Source organism: Heloderma suspectum, chromosome 5 (genome assembly GCF_057233095.1).
Source record: "Heloderma suspectum isolate Gila_16-S chromosome 5, 16-S_ref, whole genome shotgun sequence".
Lineage (NCBI taxonomy): Eukaryota > Metazoa > Chordata > Lepidosauria > Squamata > Helodermatidae > Heloderma > Heloderma suspectum.
The window spans coordinates 126228521-126247356 of NC_139462.1; the positions used below are offsets into that span (position 1 = coordinate 126228521).

At 46.1% G+C, this 18836-nt stretch overlaps 1 protein-coding gene across 3 annotated transcripts in view; it reads left to right on the forward strand.

Moving 5' to 3' along the window:
* SCN4A (sodium voltage-gated channel alpha subunit 4) overlaps positions 1–17708 on the forward strand; it is a 151378-nt gene extending 133670 nt beyond the window's left edge. For all 3 annotated transcript variants that reach the window (XM_084860021.1, XM_084860019.1, XM_084860020.1), the window contains 6 exons: positions 3525–3812; positions 6466–6519; positions 6655–6792; positions 13661–13765; positions 15412–15682; positions 16441–17708. In XM_084860021.1, the coding sequence (XP_084716147.1) occupies positions 3525–3812; positions 6466–6519; positions 6655–6792; positions 13661–13765; positions 15412–15682; positions 16441–17708 (2124 nt within the window). The remainder of the gene's footprint in view (positions 1–3524; positions 3813–6465; positions 6520–6654; positions 6793–13660; positions 13766–15411; positions 15683–16440) is intronic.
* Positions 17709–18836: the final 1128 nt, after the last annotated feature.

Sequence of the window (18836 nt, forward strand, 5' to 3'; positions counted from 1 at the left end):
ACGGAGACTCTTGGGCCATTCTGGACATGAAATAGTTTAACAAAAGACTGGAGAAGAAACATTTCAAGATGGAGACCTTACAAGCTATAGTGGAGGCCATCTCAGAGAAGGACTTCCTGGCTTCCATCCATCTCTTGGAGGCATATCTCCACGTTCACATCAGGCAAAAACACTGCAAGTTCCTCCATTGCTTTTTCAACAACAAGCATTTCCTGTATTGGGCACTCCCATTTGGCCTTGCATTTGCCTCTCAGGTGTCACCAAAATTTTAGTAGCCCTCGTAGCCTTCCACAGGATACAATTTGTTCTATTTGGACAAATAGGATACAAGTTGTCCTATTTGGACAACATTCTGGTAAGGCTGCATTAACATGAAAAGTGCAACTAAGATCTTCAGATGATCTTGCCTTGCTTAAAGAACCACAGGTTTGTGATCAACTGGGAGAAGAATGCCCTCATTCTGACACAATGCCTCACCTGCCCAGGAGTGATTATGGACACGGATCTGTACAGGATGCTCCTGACAGAGGAGAGACACCACAAAGGAGGAGAGACATCACTTCAGCATCTTCTTCTCCCCTACCCATGTGGACAAAGATGATGGTGAATATTCTCCCAACCAAAGTCAGAGGTCAGGTGGTGGATGGTGCCAATGAGTGTGGAACATGGAGTCTCTCTGAAAGAACGGGTGCTCGTTATGACAGACAGCAGCCTGTTTGGCAGGGGCCCATCAGGAAGAGGCCATGGCACAGCGCACATGACCAGAATCAGCGAAACTAAGAAGCATACTCTAGTTAGAACTGAGGGTTTCTACCTAGCCCTTCTTGAGTTGGAAGGAGCCAACATATTGATCCAAACGGACAACAGGACAGCAAAAGCCTTCATGATTCTTCAAGGAGGTACAAAGTCTCGGTCCCTGCACAAGCTAGCTGTGTCATTCCTCACTTGGTCAGAGACTCACTGATCAAGGCGGAGAACCCCATTCAGATATCCAGTGTGATTGAAGACTGAATGAGTCACTCCCCCCTACAGGAATCCAAATGGCCCTTCAAACCCCAAGTGTTCGACCTAGGCATTGAGAGGTTTGGTCAGCCTGCTCTTCACAAGAAAAAATGCTCAAGTTGGAAGAGTTTTCTCAAGATGCCCCTGCCCTGCAGCCATAGGGGCCAATGCTCTAGCAACCACTTTGCCCAGGAAACTCCCACGCCCTCCACCATTGCCAAAAGTGGCATTCCTCTTTAGAAGTGACTCTAGTAGCTCTTCACTGGCTACATCAACTGCGGTTCATCAACTTGTCTGTGCTGGAGGCAGGAACCCTGAAGATTGCTGATCAGGAAAGATCTACTGCTGCAGAGGCCTGTTCTTCATCCACAGCCAGAGATCTTCTGGCTGACAGCCTGGAAGCTGAAAAAGGGTGGCTAACACATATTTAGGCCACATGCTGGAAGGGCTGGAGATGCTTCTGTCTTCCAGAAGAAAGCTAACCAACAGGATGTATACCAACATGTGGAAAGCTTTCGTAGCATGGTGTAAGGACCCCAAAGTGGTACCAAGATCTAAAGCAGTAAAAGAGGTTCTGGGATTTCTCCAAGCCAGTTTGGATAAGGGGTTAGGTACTAACACCATGTCCTGCGTTGGCTGTAGCAGTCTCAGCACAAGGCTGAGTAGTAAACCAGTCCAACATTCCAGCAGACAGGTCTCAGTTCAAGGGAGTTCAGGCAAAGTGGGAGTGGTCAAACAGGCACAGAGTCAAACAGAGTTAGGCAGGCAGATGCATGACTCAGTCCAGTGGCAGAGTCAAGCAGGAGCCCAAAGTCTGTAGCACAAGGGTCCAATTATAAGGCAGGGTCAGGAAACCAAGAGACAAGGCAGCTAGTGAGACATTGTTTCCAGCAACTAGCAAGCTCTGACTAAAGGCTTTTACCCACAAAGGCTGCTAAGCCCCATCCAGGCTCAGCTGCTGTCCAATAGAGCTCTCTGGCCAGAACCCTACTCAAGAGGAGTTGCTTTTTCCCCAGTAGACCATCTTTGCAAGCGAGCCCTCCTTCTTACAGGAGGCCTACTGGCTTGTTGCTTGAGGCGATGACACTCCTGGAGGTCAAGGGGTTGCTCAGCCTCTGCTTCAGAGTCAGAGTCCCCTCCCACAGACAGGGAAGGACCTGCAGCGGTCTCCCCTGAAGGCCCAGGCTCCTCCTGGTCTGGTGCCAGCAACTGATCTGGTGTGGTTTCTGGAAGCTCTAGTTCTTCCTCTGAGGAAGATTCCTCTAGTGAGGGCATGACACACCATCAAGAGACAGGCAGCAGCCTTGATTATTGGGGGGGAGGGTGATGGAAAGATGGGTCCATCCACATCTGCAGTGTTCTCTAAGAGGGGTGGCATTGCTGAACTCACCAATTGTTCACCATTTTGCAACATGGAATCTTAATTTGATATTGACAGCATTCATGGGTAGTCCCTTTGAACCCATGACAAAGTGTTTCTTGATGTTTCTGACCCTAAAGACTCTGTTCTTAGTGGCTATTACTTCCACCTGGTGGGTTCTGGAGCTTGGGGTTCTCTCAGCGGACTTCCAATTGTGTGTTTTTCATATTGACAAGGTGGTTCTTTGGACTGATCCATCTTTTGTTCTGAAGGTTAATTCTATGTTCCACAGAGCATAGAGATGTATCTCCCTTCATTTTGTCTGAAACCAATCAATGCCAGGGAGCACAGCTGGCATACAGTACATGTGCACAAGGCTCTGGAGTCCTAGTTGGACCACATGGCAGAACCTCGGGGTTCCCAGCTCTTCATTTCCTTTCATCCAGCAAAGTTGGGGCAGAAGGTCTCCAAGGCCACTAACTCTAGGCACCTAATGGTGTGCATCCTGATGTATTATCTTTGGCAGACTGCACGTCCACAGCACTCAAGGGTTTTTTCCTCTGGTGGGCTTTTCTTAATTTGCTACATGGGCTTGTCTGCACACTTTTACAAAGCATTACAGTATCCTCTGTGAATGCAGCATTTGGGAGAAAGGTTTTGCAGAAGGTAGTAGGTCCATAGAGCACTCTGGTGACCCACTCTTTTTCTTTCTGCTTTTGCTACGTCCTGAGGATATGGAATACCCTCCAGGAGTCTCTGGAGAAAATGGAAATATTCTTACCATTAATTTCTGTTCTCAGAGACTCCCGGCAGTCATTCCGCCAACCGTTATAAGTTTCAATGCCACAGAGTTTTGGTGATATTGTATGGCTTCTGCCTGTGCTGTCCATGTAGGGTGGTAGGTAGGATTCTTAGGATGTGGCCCTTACCTATCCACCCCAGCATGGGATGGAAGGATGCTCATTTCTGCCACTGTGGTCTGGGATATGTGGGAACCCCTCCCCATGAGAAGCAATTTCTTGGTCCTGCCTGCAACCTCCAGAGGGAGGCACCATCCCCAGTATATGGAATGCCCTCCCTAAGTTTCTGAGAACAGAAATTCACAGTAAGAACATTTCCATTTTTTGTTAAGTCTTGAACTGTCTCTTTCTCCGGGTGCCAGGTGGTCGTGAATGCCCTTCTGGGGGCCATCCCATCCATCATGAATGTCCTCTTAGTCTGCCTGATATTCTGGCTCATCTTCAGCATTATGGGAGTCAACCTCTTTGCAGGGAAGTATTATCGTTGTGTCAATACCACCACAGGTGAATACTTCGACATCAGCGAAGTGAACAACAAGAGTGACTGCATGACCCTCCTCAACACTGACAATGCCACTGATGTCCGCTGGGTCAATGTCAAGGTCAATTTTGACAACGTGGGCCTGGGCTATCTTTCCCTGTTGCAGGTGGTAAGTGTGCCAACCCACCTGCAGGGAGCCCCCTCCCTGGCCCCTGAATATGCTTTAACTCCTGCTCTGAGGACTTTTCTCATATATTTTTGGGCAAGGAAAACTTCTCCCCATCTATGTCCATGTGGTGAACCTTCCTTCAGAATGCACCCCACCCATGATTTGTATGGTATTTATCCACTGGGACACTGAAATTTAAATTTACTGGGGCATGGTAAGTACCATGGCTCTCTTCACACCTGGCATTTTATTTCACCACAAACTGGTCCTTTTGATTCTGGATCCTTTCCTGGATTTAGACTGGCCCTGTATACCAGCATCTCTCATAGCATGTCCCTTCACCTTTCCATGGCTGGGCAGAGCTGCACGGAACAATCAGGACAGAAGGGGGCTGCAGGCCCCATGCGCCCTCCCCTCCCCTTATCATTGGTTCCTGTAACATGATTGATGGCTCTGCCTGTCCCTCCACTCCTCCACAGCAGGAGGGAAGTTGGAAACCCTTCTAGTGATCTGGATAGCAGGCTATGGGAGCTGATCCCCTCCTTCCCCCAAGGGAGAGAGAGTCTTCTCAGTGGCTTACCCGGAGGTTGCTGGCGCTGCTAGTCCTTCTCTGCTGACTATGTCAGTGTGTGATGGAATTAAATGCAGTACATTGCTTGCGCTACTGAGTTTGAAGGGTATACCGATTTCTGGGTTCTCAACTACAGAAGTAAGAAATCCATAAACGGACTTGTATACAGTCAGTGCACCAAGCCATCCCTAGCAGCCCCCCTGCCCCCAGGCGACTGCTTCACAGGGGACACCTTCCTCATTAGACCCGGCTTGTTTCCCCGCCCCCCCACGCTGTTGTTGCTCTTCCTCCTTATTCTGGCTTCCCAATGACCCTGCAAGGTAGGCTAGGAGAAGAGGTAGTGGCTGGCTAGGTGGGAGGGAGTACTATGGAAAACCACCTCAGCATTAGTGCCTTATCTAAAACAACATCACACCCAAACCCGTAACCATTAAAAATGACCATTCAAGCTCTGCATGATGAATTTATTCAGGGGAGGAGAAAAGGCACTTTTAATACCTGTTGAAATCCTAACTGTCAAGCCTTTCTCCTGCATGGCTGAGAAGAGAGACTTCCCCATCCTCCCCAGGAGTAAAAAGTCCATCAATCTGGTGAGAAAAGGGAGAAGAAGGCGTCGGTGAAGTCAATGGAAGGGGGAGGTTCCAAGTAAATGCACTGAAGGGGATGTACTCCTATGCATGCCTACTCAGAAGCAAGCCATACTCCCAGAAAAGGAAAGGCTTACAGCCAATGAGTTTACTCAAAAGTAAGCATTGCTGTGTTCAAGGGGATCTCGGAGCCCGTAGTGGAATGGGAGAGAGGCAGAAACGGTCACTGGAAGCCTGGTTGGTGACCTGCCCCCCTTCTCCCCAATTTGTTGTCATGGCAATGTTCTTCAACACCGCCTAGCAACACTCCCTAGCACACGCCCACACAAGGTGCTAAAGGGGAAATAAACAACAGGGAGGAAACGGCGATGTCAATTGCAAGCACAGAAAATCCTGGGTTTTACTGGTTCTCAGATAACATGGGAAGAGGGAGGGGAAGTTGTGAGATAGCAGCAGATAAGTAGCGGTGTCATTTAAAGCTGCTGTGAAAACCAGTGATTAAAGAAGAATGATCCTGCTAAAAAACTCAGGTGTGAAGAGAGCCCATGTCTCATCCCCGAGGGGCACATTCAGAAGAAAGATTCACCAACTGACAGTGATGGAGGAAAGCCAGCTTGTGGTGTGATTATTAAAAATCAGATTGGCTCCCACTCTCGGCTTTTCAGAAAGGAGTCAAGAAACATCTCTTTAATTCAGCCTTTTCAACTGTGAATAGTGGTTCGAATGTTGTTTTAATGTTTTATGTTTTAATATGCTTTTACTGCTTTTATGTTCTCTATATTATTGTTTTCATTTGAGTTGCTCTGTCAAATTTCACCATGATGTGAGGAATCCCTGTAGTTCTTCCATTCTGTTCTTCTCTCTCTCTCTCTCTCTCTCTCCTGTTCTCAGCAAGAGCCAAGCTAGACAGGCAGAGACAGCCATGTCTGTTGTTCATGTGCCTGCCAAATGCACATATAAAGCAGGGGACAGGATGATTCTAATTTTAATGTCGAAAGAGACACATAGGTGAGGAGAGCTAAATCCTCCATTTTATCTCCTTGTGCTCTGTGGCTTCAGGCACTTTTCTGCCAGCCTAGTTCATAGGTGGTACTGGGACTGGGGGTGGGGGGAGGAGACTGGGTGACAGACCTGGTGGAAGGACTGTGGAGAAGAGCAGAGGGTTCATTCCCCACATCGGCATGCCCCTTTCAGTGAAACAGACTCCCACCTCTGCTTTATATATGATCGGGCCAGATGTGTGATTAAATAAGCATAGCTGTCCCCATCACATCTAGTTTGGCCCTGAGTTCCCAGTATTCCTCCTTATCCAACACAACCCATGTCTCCTTTCTTCTTAAGTTTTACCCGGCTGGTCTGAAGGATGAGGCTTTCAGCTGTATCTAACTTGCCTGGTGTATGGGTGTATTCATGGAGCCAGGGTCCATTTCCAGGCTTCTGGCCAGCCTCTGTCAGGCCCCATGATGACTCTGTCCTTCTGTGTTGTTCCTTGTAGGCAACCTTTAAGGGCTGGATGGACATCATGTACGCAGCTGTCGACTCTCGTGAGGTAATTTGGACATGAAAATCTGATTTCCCTACCCTGCAACTCTGTTGTAAGAGCAAACTGGTCTGGTCGGGACGGTGGGGAGGGGGCTTCACTGCAAGATAGGTTCTCTTCTCAACCTCTTCTCTGCCCTCCCAGGTAGAGGAACAGCCTCAATATGAAGTGAATCTCTACATGTATATCTATTTTGTCATCTTTATAATCTTTGGGGCTTTCTTCACTCTCAATCTTTTTATTGGTGTCATCATTGACAATTTCAACCAGCAGAAGAAAAAGATAAGTGTCTCTGTTTTTTGTTCATTTGCGTAGAAGATTTATATGGAATGATTCTCAGGGTGGCTTACAGCAACATATTGCAACAATACAAAACTCCCAACTCCCACACATACATACAAACAACCCAGCAGGGCCAATGAACGAGGGCAGGTTGTGCTCCTCTTTGGTCCTGCAGCCCCAGGGCATCTGGCAGATGGGTCAACATCCCTTCTGGCAGGGATGGGGGGAAGCCAGCTCCTCGCAGCCGCGCCTTCTTTGCCAATGGGCGGGGCCAGGAGGGGCCACCTGCTGCCATGGTGTTCTTCTGGGGAGGCATGGGGTGCAGCCTCCTAGGGGCCCGGGGCCTGCTGGCCAGCTTCCCTTCGGCTCTGGAATCCCGGGCGACTCTCGATGAGGGCTTTCCACCATAAGAGTCACCATCCCCTGCTGAGAATGCAGACCTGGTCCCAGGGGGCGCTGTTCGTCGGCATGCCCGACAGGATCAGCTGCACTTCAGGGCACCCAGGCCCAACGTGCATGGGGGAGGAGCACATGGCTGTCCAGGAGTGGCACGCCGATGGCCCTGAGCCTTCTGTCAGCCTGCAGCTGCAGGCTTGGGCATCTGGTGCATTGCTCAGCACCTGAGGAACCTCAGGATCGATTCACACAGCCATTTTTTGAGATGGAAGCACACCTCGCTTTGAGCACAGCACTCAGCCCCAGAGCATATTCTGAATGGCAGGGCTCTGCTGTAGGATGTGTCGCCCAATATCTGTTGAGCACGTGCAGAGCAGAGGGTTTAAGTTGAGCCATACCTCCTGGCTGCTTGAGAACCGTACTCAACTTGCAAGGAAGAAAAACTTATAAAAATGGCAAAAAGCACAGAATATAGAAAAATATATGGTTTAATAAGCCTCTGTACACAGCAGTGTTCCCCATAAATATACATGGTTTTCAAAAATCCTTTCTTTCAAGCCATTTCAAAAATATAGACAGGCACAAATTACCTGAGCTTCTGGTTAGTCCCAGGCACTTCTGTGCTGCATGGAGGTAGGCTAGGTATTGGGGGGCGGGGGACTGAGTGCCCTTGGAAAGACCACCCTTTGGCTTTTTGTCCTAGACTGACGTGATGTGGTAGGGAAGAGGGAGGGGCTGGCCAATCCCATGTTTGGAATTGGGCCAATCAGTGTCACACACAGCTATGCAGCACAAGGCTTGAAACAGCCAATCAGGGAAGATGATACTATTCTAAGATCTCTTCATGAAATACTGGGGACATTAAACTGAGAACTCTTTTAAGTGTTAGGCTATTAGCTGAAGACCAAGTTACACATTATGTTAATTTTGTGGTTTGCCCTTGAGTGCAGGATTTTTCTTTCACAAATAGGCCGTGGGGGGGGGAGGGGGCAGGGGGAGATCTGGATCAAGTGTAGTGTAGGGTGTGCAGTGTAGGGTGACTTTAACCCTATGCCCCCCACTGCAATCCTGCTCCAGATCAGGGCCCCCATGCTGGCTATTTGCATGGAGAACAGCTTCCATTAGCATCAGTCTGGATCAGGATCCTGTTATGGGGTAGGAGAGCTTTAACCCTTTGCCCCCCTCACTGTGGTCCCAATCCATGTTAATTTGGTCCTGTTTAGCTACAGAACCTATACCAGTTGGGTTTGAGACACCCTGGTGGGTAACCAAGCCAAGTCCAAACAGGCAAACATCACCACAGACTCAAAAAGGAATTGAAATGCATTAAACGCTTTAAGATAATTACAAAAAAATAAGGAAATTAGCGTGGTGGCTTCATAAACATAATTTGGAAACTTCTTGGGATTACATTATCAGTAGTGAAAGAGAAGAACATAAATTTAAGATTAACCAAAAGGATTGCAGTTGACAAAGCTGGCACTACAAATGTGGTGAGCAAGATAGCAAATTGAGCTTCTAGCATTGTTGTTTGGATTCTCCTCAGCATCCTCCTGTACTCTTGCATTTCAAAGCTAAACTAGAACATGCTAAAACTGCTAATTTCCTCTTGACATCCTCCTGCATTCTACTTGAATGTAAAAAGCTAAGGTAAAGCATTACTGTTCCTCTAGACATGTGAAAAGTTAAACGTAGAAGCTAGAGCCAAAAAACCAAAGTCTAAAATTAAGTGGTCTAAATAAATAGTTTCTGGGACTTAAGGGTTTAATTCTGGTGGTCTTAGTGTTAGAACTGTTACACAAATTATCAAATCTTAAATATAAACTTTGTCTCTAATTTGGGCTTAGAAGGGTTAACCATGATTGGTTCTTCTAAGTTAGCTTCAAGTGTGGAAATGATTCCATGTCTCATCTTCAGAAATGACGAAGTCTCAAGTTCAAAAAAGAGTCTAAGTTCTTACTTCAGAGAGTAAAAGGTTAAAATTATTTGGAAGTCCAAGTATAAAGTCTAAGAGTCTAAAAAGGTCCATTGTTACCCAAATCCTTGGATCCAGTGGTCTAGCAAAGATCAGATATGAAACAGTGAGAGGGTAGAGTGGAGCTCTTGCTACCTGAGCTTTTATACACTTGTTCTGGCCAGAAGTGGGGGTCCCAATAGGTGCTGAGACAACTGTCTTCCAATCAAAAATGGGGCCCGTGGGAGGTGAGAGACCACACATTCTCCAATCAGAAGTAAGGTATCTATCTGTTCCCCAACAATCTTATGTTTTATGCCCCTCCGTTCTGGGAACATCTCTGGCACTATCATTAATGGGTTATTCTGAGACATTAAAAAATCTTTACTGAAGATTTGGGCATGTTATCCAGATTGACATGTTCCTCCATGGTACATCATCTTGAACCTATGGTCATTTTCTTGAACCTATGGTCTGTTTTTTAAAATAGAATAATTTTAATCTGGTGTTTTCATCTTTTTATCTTTTAACGCTCCCCTAACAGACTCTGTGTGCCCCCTTTTTTTTTTGCCATTATACCTTAATGCGCAGCTGTGCAGTCCCGTGAGCATGAGGGTGCAGCACAGCAGTGTCTGTTTTGTATTTTATGGGTTCTGTTTTGTCTGTCCATCCCTCCTAAGGTAAAAAGTGGGTGTTCTGTGTCCCTTCATTTCCATGCCATCTGTTTGTCAGTTCCCCAGCCTGAGACTCTTGCAATGGTGAGCGATACGTGCCTACTCATCACTCCGAAATTGTGGCCGGAGCAAAGCTGGTCCTCCCCCAAGACCCCCCCAGCCCTTGGGCACTGAGTCCAAAACAACCATTGCGAAGATACGAAGCTGCAAAAATGTGCGAAAGTGTGATTAAATAAATGAAAACGCCTCTCTGTGCCTCTGTAACTGCACAGCTGCAAAGGGACGGGGGGAGTAAAGGGGCATCACAGAGTGATGCAAGCACTATGCATGCCTACAACACACCCACTGCAAAGTACGAAGTCAGTTTGGGGAAGGGGCAGATGGCTTGTAACTGCGGGAAACCTGCAGCAAATGACAAATATATCGCAGCAAAATACCTCCTTGGAAATCCGCATTTTCTGGGAGAAAATCACGGATGGCTGCAAAGTGGTGACTACGTCGTCTATCCTGAGGGACCTCGACTCGCAGCCACCCCAGACTAAAATGCTGGTGTAGATGGGGCCAGGGATAAATGCCAAGTTCTGCTAGAGATGTCAGAGAATTTCACCACGAATCTCAGGGAGGCCGAATGCCAGCGCATTCGGCCCCCCGAAATCGGTGGCGGAATGGTCTGCCCCCCCACCCCCCCGGGATGGGACTTACCTTCGGCGAATCTTCCTGGTGGCGGCGGCTCCGGCGGCGGTTCGGTGGTGGTGGTGGTGGCGGCGGCCGGTCTTCTGACTGGCCGCTGCCGCCGCCACCATTTCCAATAAAAAAAAAAGTGATAGGCTACGTAAAGATTTACGTAGCCTATCATGGCTAGATTTTTAAAAAACACCATGATAGGCTACGTAAATGTTTATGTAGCCTATCACGGCTGATTTAAAAGGAAAAAAACCCAGCGTGTACGCAAATGGCGGCGCCCATGGGTGCCGCCATTTGTGTTCCTTATTTTGGCACGTCTTAGTCTACGTAAACATTTATGTAGACTAAGACGGCGAAAATAAGGGGAATGCAAATAGCGTAGACGCTACGTTATTTGCGTTCCCCTTATTTTCGCCGTCTTAGTCTACGTAAGTGTTTACGTAGACTAAGATGTGCCAAAATAAGGAACGCAAATGGCGGCGCCCATGGGCGCCGCCTTTTCCGAATGTGTGTTTTTTTTTTCTTTTAAATCAGCCGTGAAAGGCTACGTAAACATTTACGTATCTTATGACGGCTGACTGCAGGGACGCAAATGGCGGCAGCTATGGCCGCCGCCATTTGTGGAGCCAGCCAGCAGGATTCGGGGGGGGAGGGACGGAGCGCCTCCCCACCGCCAGCATTTCAAGGGGGAGGGACGGAGCGCCTCCCCCCCACCGCGAATGTCACCCTTCGAAAAGGTAAGTGACTTTCGTACATCCGTAAGTTCTGCACCTAAAGAAACGAAATGCACAGTGACAAGATGTGGGATACTTGGCTCAACAATACTACAAGCAAGAAGGATCTTGGAATTGTTGTAGATCGCAAGCTGAATATGAGCCAACAATGTGATGTGGCTGCAAAAAAGGCAAATGCTCTTTTGGGCTGCATTAGTAGAAATATAGCTTCCAAATCATGTGAAGTACTAGCTCCCCTCTACTCAGCATTGGTTAGGCCTCATCTGGAGTACTGTGTCCAGTTCTGGGCGCTGCACTTTAAGAAAAATGCAGACAAGCTGGAGAGGGTTCAGAGGAGGGCAACAAAGATGATCAGCGGACTGGAAACAAAGCCCTATGAGGACAGACTGAAAGAACTGGGCATGTTTAGCCTTGAGAAGAGGGAGACATCTGAAGGGAGACATGATAGCGCTCTTCAAGTACTTGAAAGGCTGTCACGGAGAGGAAGGCCAGGATGTCTTCTCGATCATCCCAGAGTGCAGGACATGGAATAATGGGCTCAAGTTACAGGAAGCCAGATTCTGGCTGAACATCAGTAAAAAGGTCCTGACTGTTAGAGCAATACGACAATGGAACCAATTCTCTAGGGAGGTAGTGGGCTCTCCCACACTGGAGGCATTCAAGATGAGGCTGGATAGCCATCTGTCGGGGATGCTCTGACTTGGATTCCTGCATTGAGCAGGGGGTTGGCTCGATGGTCTTGTAGGCCCCTTTCAACCCTACTATGATTCTATGAAATCTGTTCTGGACCAGTATACAAATATTGTAAATAAATACATAAATAAAATAAAACTTTTCAGTCATCTACACCTCTTCCCAACCATGGTTTGTACTAGTGTTATTGTTTCCCAAACCAACAGACATTGAGCAACGATATTCTCAGCATCCCTCATCAGTGCAGGTGCAGAACATGACCTGCATACCAAAGGCTTTTCCTTTTGAGTGGTGTCTCAGCTCTCCTTTCCTCCACTCTGCAAAATACAGCTCAGTGTGACCCTACTTTCGCTTTTGCAAAAAGCCATTTGCAAAAGGCTTGTTTTGAAAGCGGCTGAAGTCTGAGTTAGAGATATTACAATGGTACAACTGGTATAAAATCACAAATCCAGGGTCTTCTTGTCCATGGGTCAAGAGCCTAGAATATAAGTCGGGGGCTTCTTGAATATGAGTCTGGGGTCTTTTAGAGGGTCTACTTGTCGGTCTCCCCCAAACCCTCATTCAGACCATTCCAGATCAAATTGGTCATGTGCTGCTCAAAGTAGCCTCTTCACAGTCTTCCATTAACAAAATTATTTAACCCCTTCAGTACCAGATTAACAATCCAGAACTGCTATTTGCATGGGGCACGGGAGAGCTCCTGTTGAAGCTAAAATTTCCCATGCTCGTATTCAGCGCAGAGGGCCTGATATGGATCAGAACCACAGCAGAAGACAAAGGGTTAAAAAAACCCACATTCCCCACCACCAGGATCTCAATCCAGATAGGGGCACCCACGCTAGCTATTTGTGAAAGACAAATCCTGAACTCAAGGGTAAACCACATGATTAAAGGGTATAGTTTGACCCTAAACTGAGGAACAATATTAGGTAGAAGTGGGCAACACGTGGCCCATGGGCTCCATGCACACACACGCTGGGCCTTTTTTGCAGCCCCTACTGCCATGGCCCCACTATTGCTGCTGCTGAATTTGTGGTGGCAGCAACCCCCCCCCCCCACACACACACATACAATTTCCCTTTAAACCAAGGTGCATGGGGAGTGTGCCTTGCTGGGAAGCAGAGTCGTGCTCCCAGAAGCTTCCCATTCCCTGCACACCCTGTTTTGCCACCACAGCAAATTTGACGGCAAGACCAGTAGTGTGGCAGTCGCAATTTTGGTGGCACTGGGGAGGGATGCAGTGGGTCCAGGGGTGGAAGCTGCCCACCCCTGTTGCAGGGCTACTTCACACCCTTATGGAGTCGTTTAGAAGAATTAGGAAATCCCTATAACTCTAAAGCACTCATAGGATATTAAAAATGGAGTTAGCATCATTAATCTAACAGGATGAAAGTGCAGAGTTGAGGCTTCTGCTGTTGATAGGACCTGATCCACAAAGGAAATTACCTAGCACATACACAGGACAACAGGCTGTTAACAATGGGTGGAGGAGTTTGGGGGTTTTAAAAGAGATGGGGGCAGTCAAATTAAGTTGACAAAACTTCAGAAATCCAGCCAATTATCCTAAGTGAACCTCAGAAATTAAAAAGCTGGCTCTGTGTCCAAACTAAGCTCTGGGGGGTGAGGGCTGCCAGGCAAGAAGGAAGGGACTGTGAAGTCCTTGCTTGGGCCTTGGATGCTGCAACTAAGGAGTTCATCCCCTGTCTAATAATGATGGCAATTCTCTTTTTTACTTTGGAGGGAAGGACATCTTCATGACTGAGGAACAAAAGAAATACTACAATGCCATGAAGAAGCTGGGCTCGAAAAAGCCCGTGAAGCCGATCCCAAGGCCCCAGGTATGCTGTTTCCAAGGCCCAAGTCCATGTTCAGTGTTCATAGGGAAGACTTCTTCACACATCTTGCCTCTGTTCACAGGCAAAGGAACCATCTATCCCTTAATCCAGATTTTTCCTCACTACATTGTGGCACCAGTGGCCAGGAGGACTAGGTATGCCCTGATCTTAGAAAATAAATTGAAATTCCGTGATAAGAGCTCTGTGCAGGCAGACAAAATATGCAGAAATGTATGCACGGAGGGAAAGATCAGAATCAGGCCTGCTTGCCCCTGACCTCCACATGTTGACTGGATTCTCTGCACCCCAACCCACAATTGCATGTTCAGAGCCTATGTATGTGAGGGCTGCAAACATGAAGGAATGGCAAATACAGCCACATTACAACTGAGTGGCTTTTATCCATTTCATGTAGAGATTTTGAATTCTGACACAAAGCCAAAGTTGCAAGCACAATATTCCTATGTTTGCAGAGGTCAGCAGTTTCTCTCCAGACACATACAAGTGCGAGCAAGACAAGATTCTTTTGAACCCCAGTCCCAAGAGGAAGCAAGGGAGAACAGGGCTCTGGGCTTCGTAAGAAGAGTGGATACCTCTCTGTCTGGGCAGTGTGTATCCCTGACATTATGAGGATTTCTGTCAATACATTTGGATTAAGAGAGCGAGCAGGGAAGGAAAGAATTGGGATCCATACCTGGCCAAGACCTGGCCCCACTCCCACACCACTACTGCCATCTTACCTGAAGCCACCTTTTCTCTCAGCTTTTCCTTCTCTCTCTCTCTCTCTCTCTCTCTCTCTCTCTCTCTCTCTCTCTTCTGCTCCTCAATTTCTGCTGAGATCAAAGCCTCATAATTCCCCATTGCTTTCTCATACCAGTATTTGATTTTTTTCCCATAGTGTCATTTTTATCTGCTCATGAGGTTGTCTAGGCTGCAAAAAAAGTGGCCACCATTATGCTTTGTTGCCAGTCAGGGAATTTGTTACTGGATGCAAAACTGAGTATCCTGCTATTCCTTATGGGTTCAGAGATATATTAGAAACAGGTTTGGGCAATACCTTAGTAAATCTCAGAGGTCAAAGAAGGCAGGTGTCTGAGCAGAGGATAAGATTTCAGTACACTACAGCAGGTCTTGTGTTTTCTCATTGCTAGAACAAGATAAACAAAATGTGTTTGATACAGGACCCAAAATTTTGCTTCTTCTTTATAAAATGGTTATTTATTTTTATATTTTGTTCCTCCAAGGAGGTCAAGGCAGCATACATGAGTTTGTTTCTATGTTATTGTTACAACAACCCTGTGATATTGGTTAGGCTGAGAGATGGTTCCTTGCCCAAGGTCACCCAGCGAGGTTCATGTTTGGGCAGGGGTTTGAACCCAGGTGTTCCCAGTATACACTCTTATCTACTATACCACACAAGCACTTTTCAAGGCATAATACACAACTCCAGTGATTGTATTCCACTTGGTTGGATTCTGGTTGATTTAGTATGATTCAGTACTACCCATTTCTTTGCCCACTTGAACATTCATGTATGGGTTTTCTCCATTTCTCTTCTCTTTTTTTCCCTTGTTTGTCTTTGTCAATTTGTCTCGTTCTTTTCCTGTGTTTCTCTCGCACACCCATGCATGCCTTCCATGTTATTAAAGAACAAATATCAAGGGATGATCTTTGACTTTGTGACCAAGCAAGCCTTTGATATAGTCATCATGATCCTCATTTGTCTTAACATGGTGACGATGATGGTGGAAACAGACGACCAAAGCCAAACCAAGATCGACATCCTCTTCCAAATCAACCTGATCTTCATTGTCATCTTCACGGCTGAGTGCTTCCTCAAGATGATTGCCCTGCGGTACTACTTCTTCACCATTGGCTGGAATATCTTTGATTTTGTTGTGGTCATTCTCTCTATAATAGGTGAGAAAAACACGAATGTGATAAATTAAACACTTGACACTCCATGTTTCAGAAAAATTCTTCAATGCAGTAATATGCACAACTGTAAATAGTAAGGTAAAGACAGACAAAACATTTGCAGAGTAATGGGAGCAACCTAGAAGCACCTTTCTCTCTCTCTCTCTCATGGTGATTCTGTAGCTTTTCCATTTCAATGCAGAAAAGCCAGGAGACAGTGGCATCAATTGGCTAGCACCTATAATGTGACCAACATATCTTCCCCACAACCTCTGGAGTGGTTCTGCATCTATCTTTAAAATATTCATGGACTTTAAAAAAATAACATTAAGTATTAACTGCTTAACTGTCCATAGACTTCATGGACAGACTCACACAGTCTGCCTGATTTCTGGTTTCTTTAGACCCTGCCATATGTTCAGTTACCATCAACATTATAAGCTCAACTGTCAGGCAGTTTGGTGTGTGAAGGTTTTTTATGTAACTTTCTTGCAGTTCTTTCGTATTTTCTTTGTACCTAGGGTATTTCCCAAGTATGTAAAAACCACCACCTTATTTTTGGGTGGGTCCATTTCACTTTCAGAATGATAGGCACTCATCCACTTCAGTTCCCTATAAGAGGGAATGATACATTTTTACTTTTTGTAGAATGATAGTGGAGTTACAATAAACTATTAATAATATATATATTTAAGCTGCATCTTTTTGATGAAGGAAAAGAGGCCCTGGAAAAATGTAACACTTTCCTAATTGTCTTTCAGGACTTGTCCTCTCGGATATCATTGAGAAATACTTTGTGTCACCCACCCTTTTCAGAGTCATCCGCTTGGCCAGAATTGGGCGTGTTCTTCGGCTAATCCGGGGAGCCAAGGGCATCCGGACACTCCTCTTTGCCTTGATGATGTCCCTGCCAGCACTTTTCAACATTGGCCTCCTCCTCTTCCTGGTTATGTTCATTTATTCCATTTTTGGGATGTCGAATTTTGCTTATGTGAAGAAGGAATCTGGCATTGATGACATCTTCAACTTCGAGACTTTTGGCAACAGCATCATCTGCCTTTTCCAGATCACTACATCAGCTGGTTGGGATGGCTTACTGAATCCAGTCCTGAACAGTGGTCCCCCAGACTGTGATCCTCATCTGGAGAACCCTGGCAGTCATGTGAAAGGTGACTGTGGCAACCCTTCCATTGGCATCTGCTTTTTTTGCAGCTACATCATCATCTCCTTCTTGATTGTGGTCAACATGTACATCGCTATTATCCTGGAGAACTTCAATGTAGCCACAGAGGAGAGCAGTGAACCTCTCTGTGAAGATGACTTTGAAATGTTCTATGAGACATGGGAGAAGTTTGACCCTGATGCCACACAGTTCATTGCTTACAGCACACTCTCTGAATTTGTGGACACCTTGCAAGAGCCGCTGCGAATTGCTACACCCAACAAGATCAAATTGATCACCATGGACTTGCCCATGGTTCCTGGGGATAAGATACATTGCTTGGACATCCTCTTTGCACTTACCAAAGAAGTGTTGGGAGACTCTGGGGAAATGGATACCCTGAAGGAATCAATGGAGGAGAAATTTATGGCTGCCAATCCCTCAAAAGTGTCCTACGAACCCATTACCACAACTCTGAAAAGGAAGCATGAGGAAGTTTGTGCTATCAAAATCCAACGGGCATTCCGACAATATCTTTTAAGGCGATCAATGAAGCAGGCCTCTTACATGTACAGGCACAGCCAAGATGAGGACACACTGGCAGAAGGAGCCCCAGAGAAAGAAGGGTTGATTGCAAACAAAATGAATGCAATGTATGGGCCTTTAGACACACAGGTGGAAATTGAAATGTCTCCAGAAACATTTCCACCTCTTGACCATGAGCCAATCACCAGTCCAGAGAATATGCATGATCCTGGAGAAACTAAAGAGAAGGAGGAGGATCCTGGCAAAACAAGGGAAGAAGATCCCAGTGGAACTAAAGAGCGGGAGGCCACCAAACGTGGTGTAAAAGAGTCATTTGTATAATGCAGAGCACTTTTGGCCAACAGTGTATTGGTTCCTTGTTCCAAAAGACTTCTCTTGTGTCTTTCTCAGATGAGCTCTTCCACATCTTGTGCCATAGTGGGCTAACCATGTTCTCTTACCAGATCTCAAGTACCTAGCTCAGTATCTTAACTTTGGAAGCAGAGCCTCTTCTGGTTGCTAGTTTTTCAAATTCACCACAATGTACAAAAGACTTTTTTTTTCTTATGAGGTGAATGTGAATATCTCTGCTGCAGGTGACAAGAAAAAGCATTTTAGCTTAGTTCAGGTCTAAGTAGCATGTTCTAAGAGCAGTTCTGGTTTTATTTCTTCTCTACTAGTTTTTAAGAAGTGTTGGAAAAAGAGGCACAAGAGGAAGAAATGGCCAAAGATGTAAATCTTTGTAATTGCAGTGCAGTCACGTACAAATTACGCATGGAAATAGAAGATCAGTTTTGTGGAGCTTAACCAGCATTGTGTATACTCTACACTAAAAAAAAAAATGTACCAAGAAGAATTTAGTTTTGTGGCCTGAATCAATGATGCAGGTTTTCCTGTGGCTGCATATTTTGCATAATTTGCTCTGCTAGTCACATGAGCTTCATATGACAATGAAACCTTGCCTTTGTATCACTGGAAATTGTGTGCCACAGCATGAGCATATTGCACATGGCTTCTGAGGTTTCATCAGCATTACTGACACATTTTCAATCCTTCTTTGCAGCCTTAAGGAGTAGAAACGTGCTTGCTTTTTCAATGAAAGCTGAGGTTTTAAGGATGCTGAATTCAGTGCCCAATGCCAAATTCTGCCTTTATGCAGAAATTGCACATGACCGTGGAATGCAAAATACACAGATCCCCAGGCTTAACCAGTGGTGTTGGTCAGGCACGCTTTGGAATGTTATGAAAATGTCTGTCTTCAGCAATTTTCTTTCTGCTTTTCTGTGTCTTGAAAACACTGATAGTGAAAATTGCCATCTGTACTGGCTCTCATGCATTAACAATTGGATAGGGCTCTCTGGTTGACTTTTTTAAAATACTAATTGTATTTCCTGGTAACAGACTGATACACCTTTGGGTTAAGAATCTTTCCAGCATCTGAAAGCAATGTGAATAGAATGGAATAATATT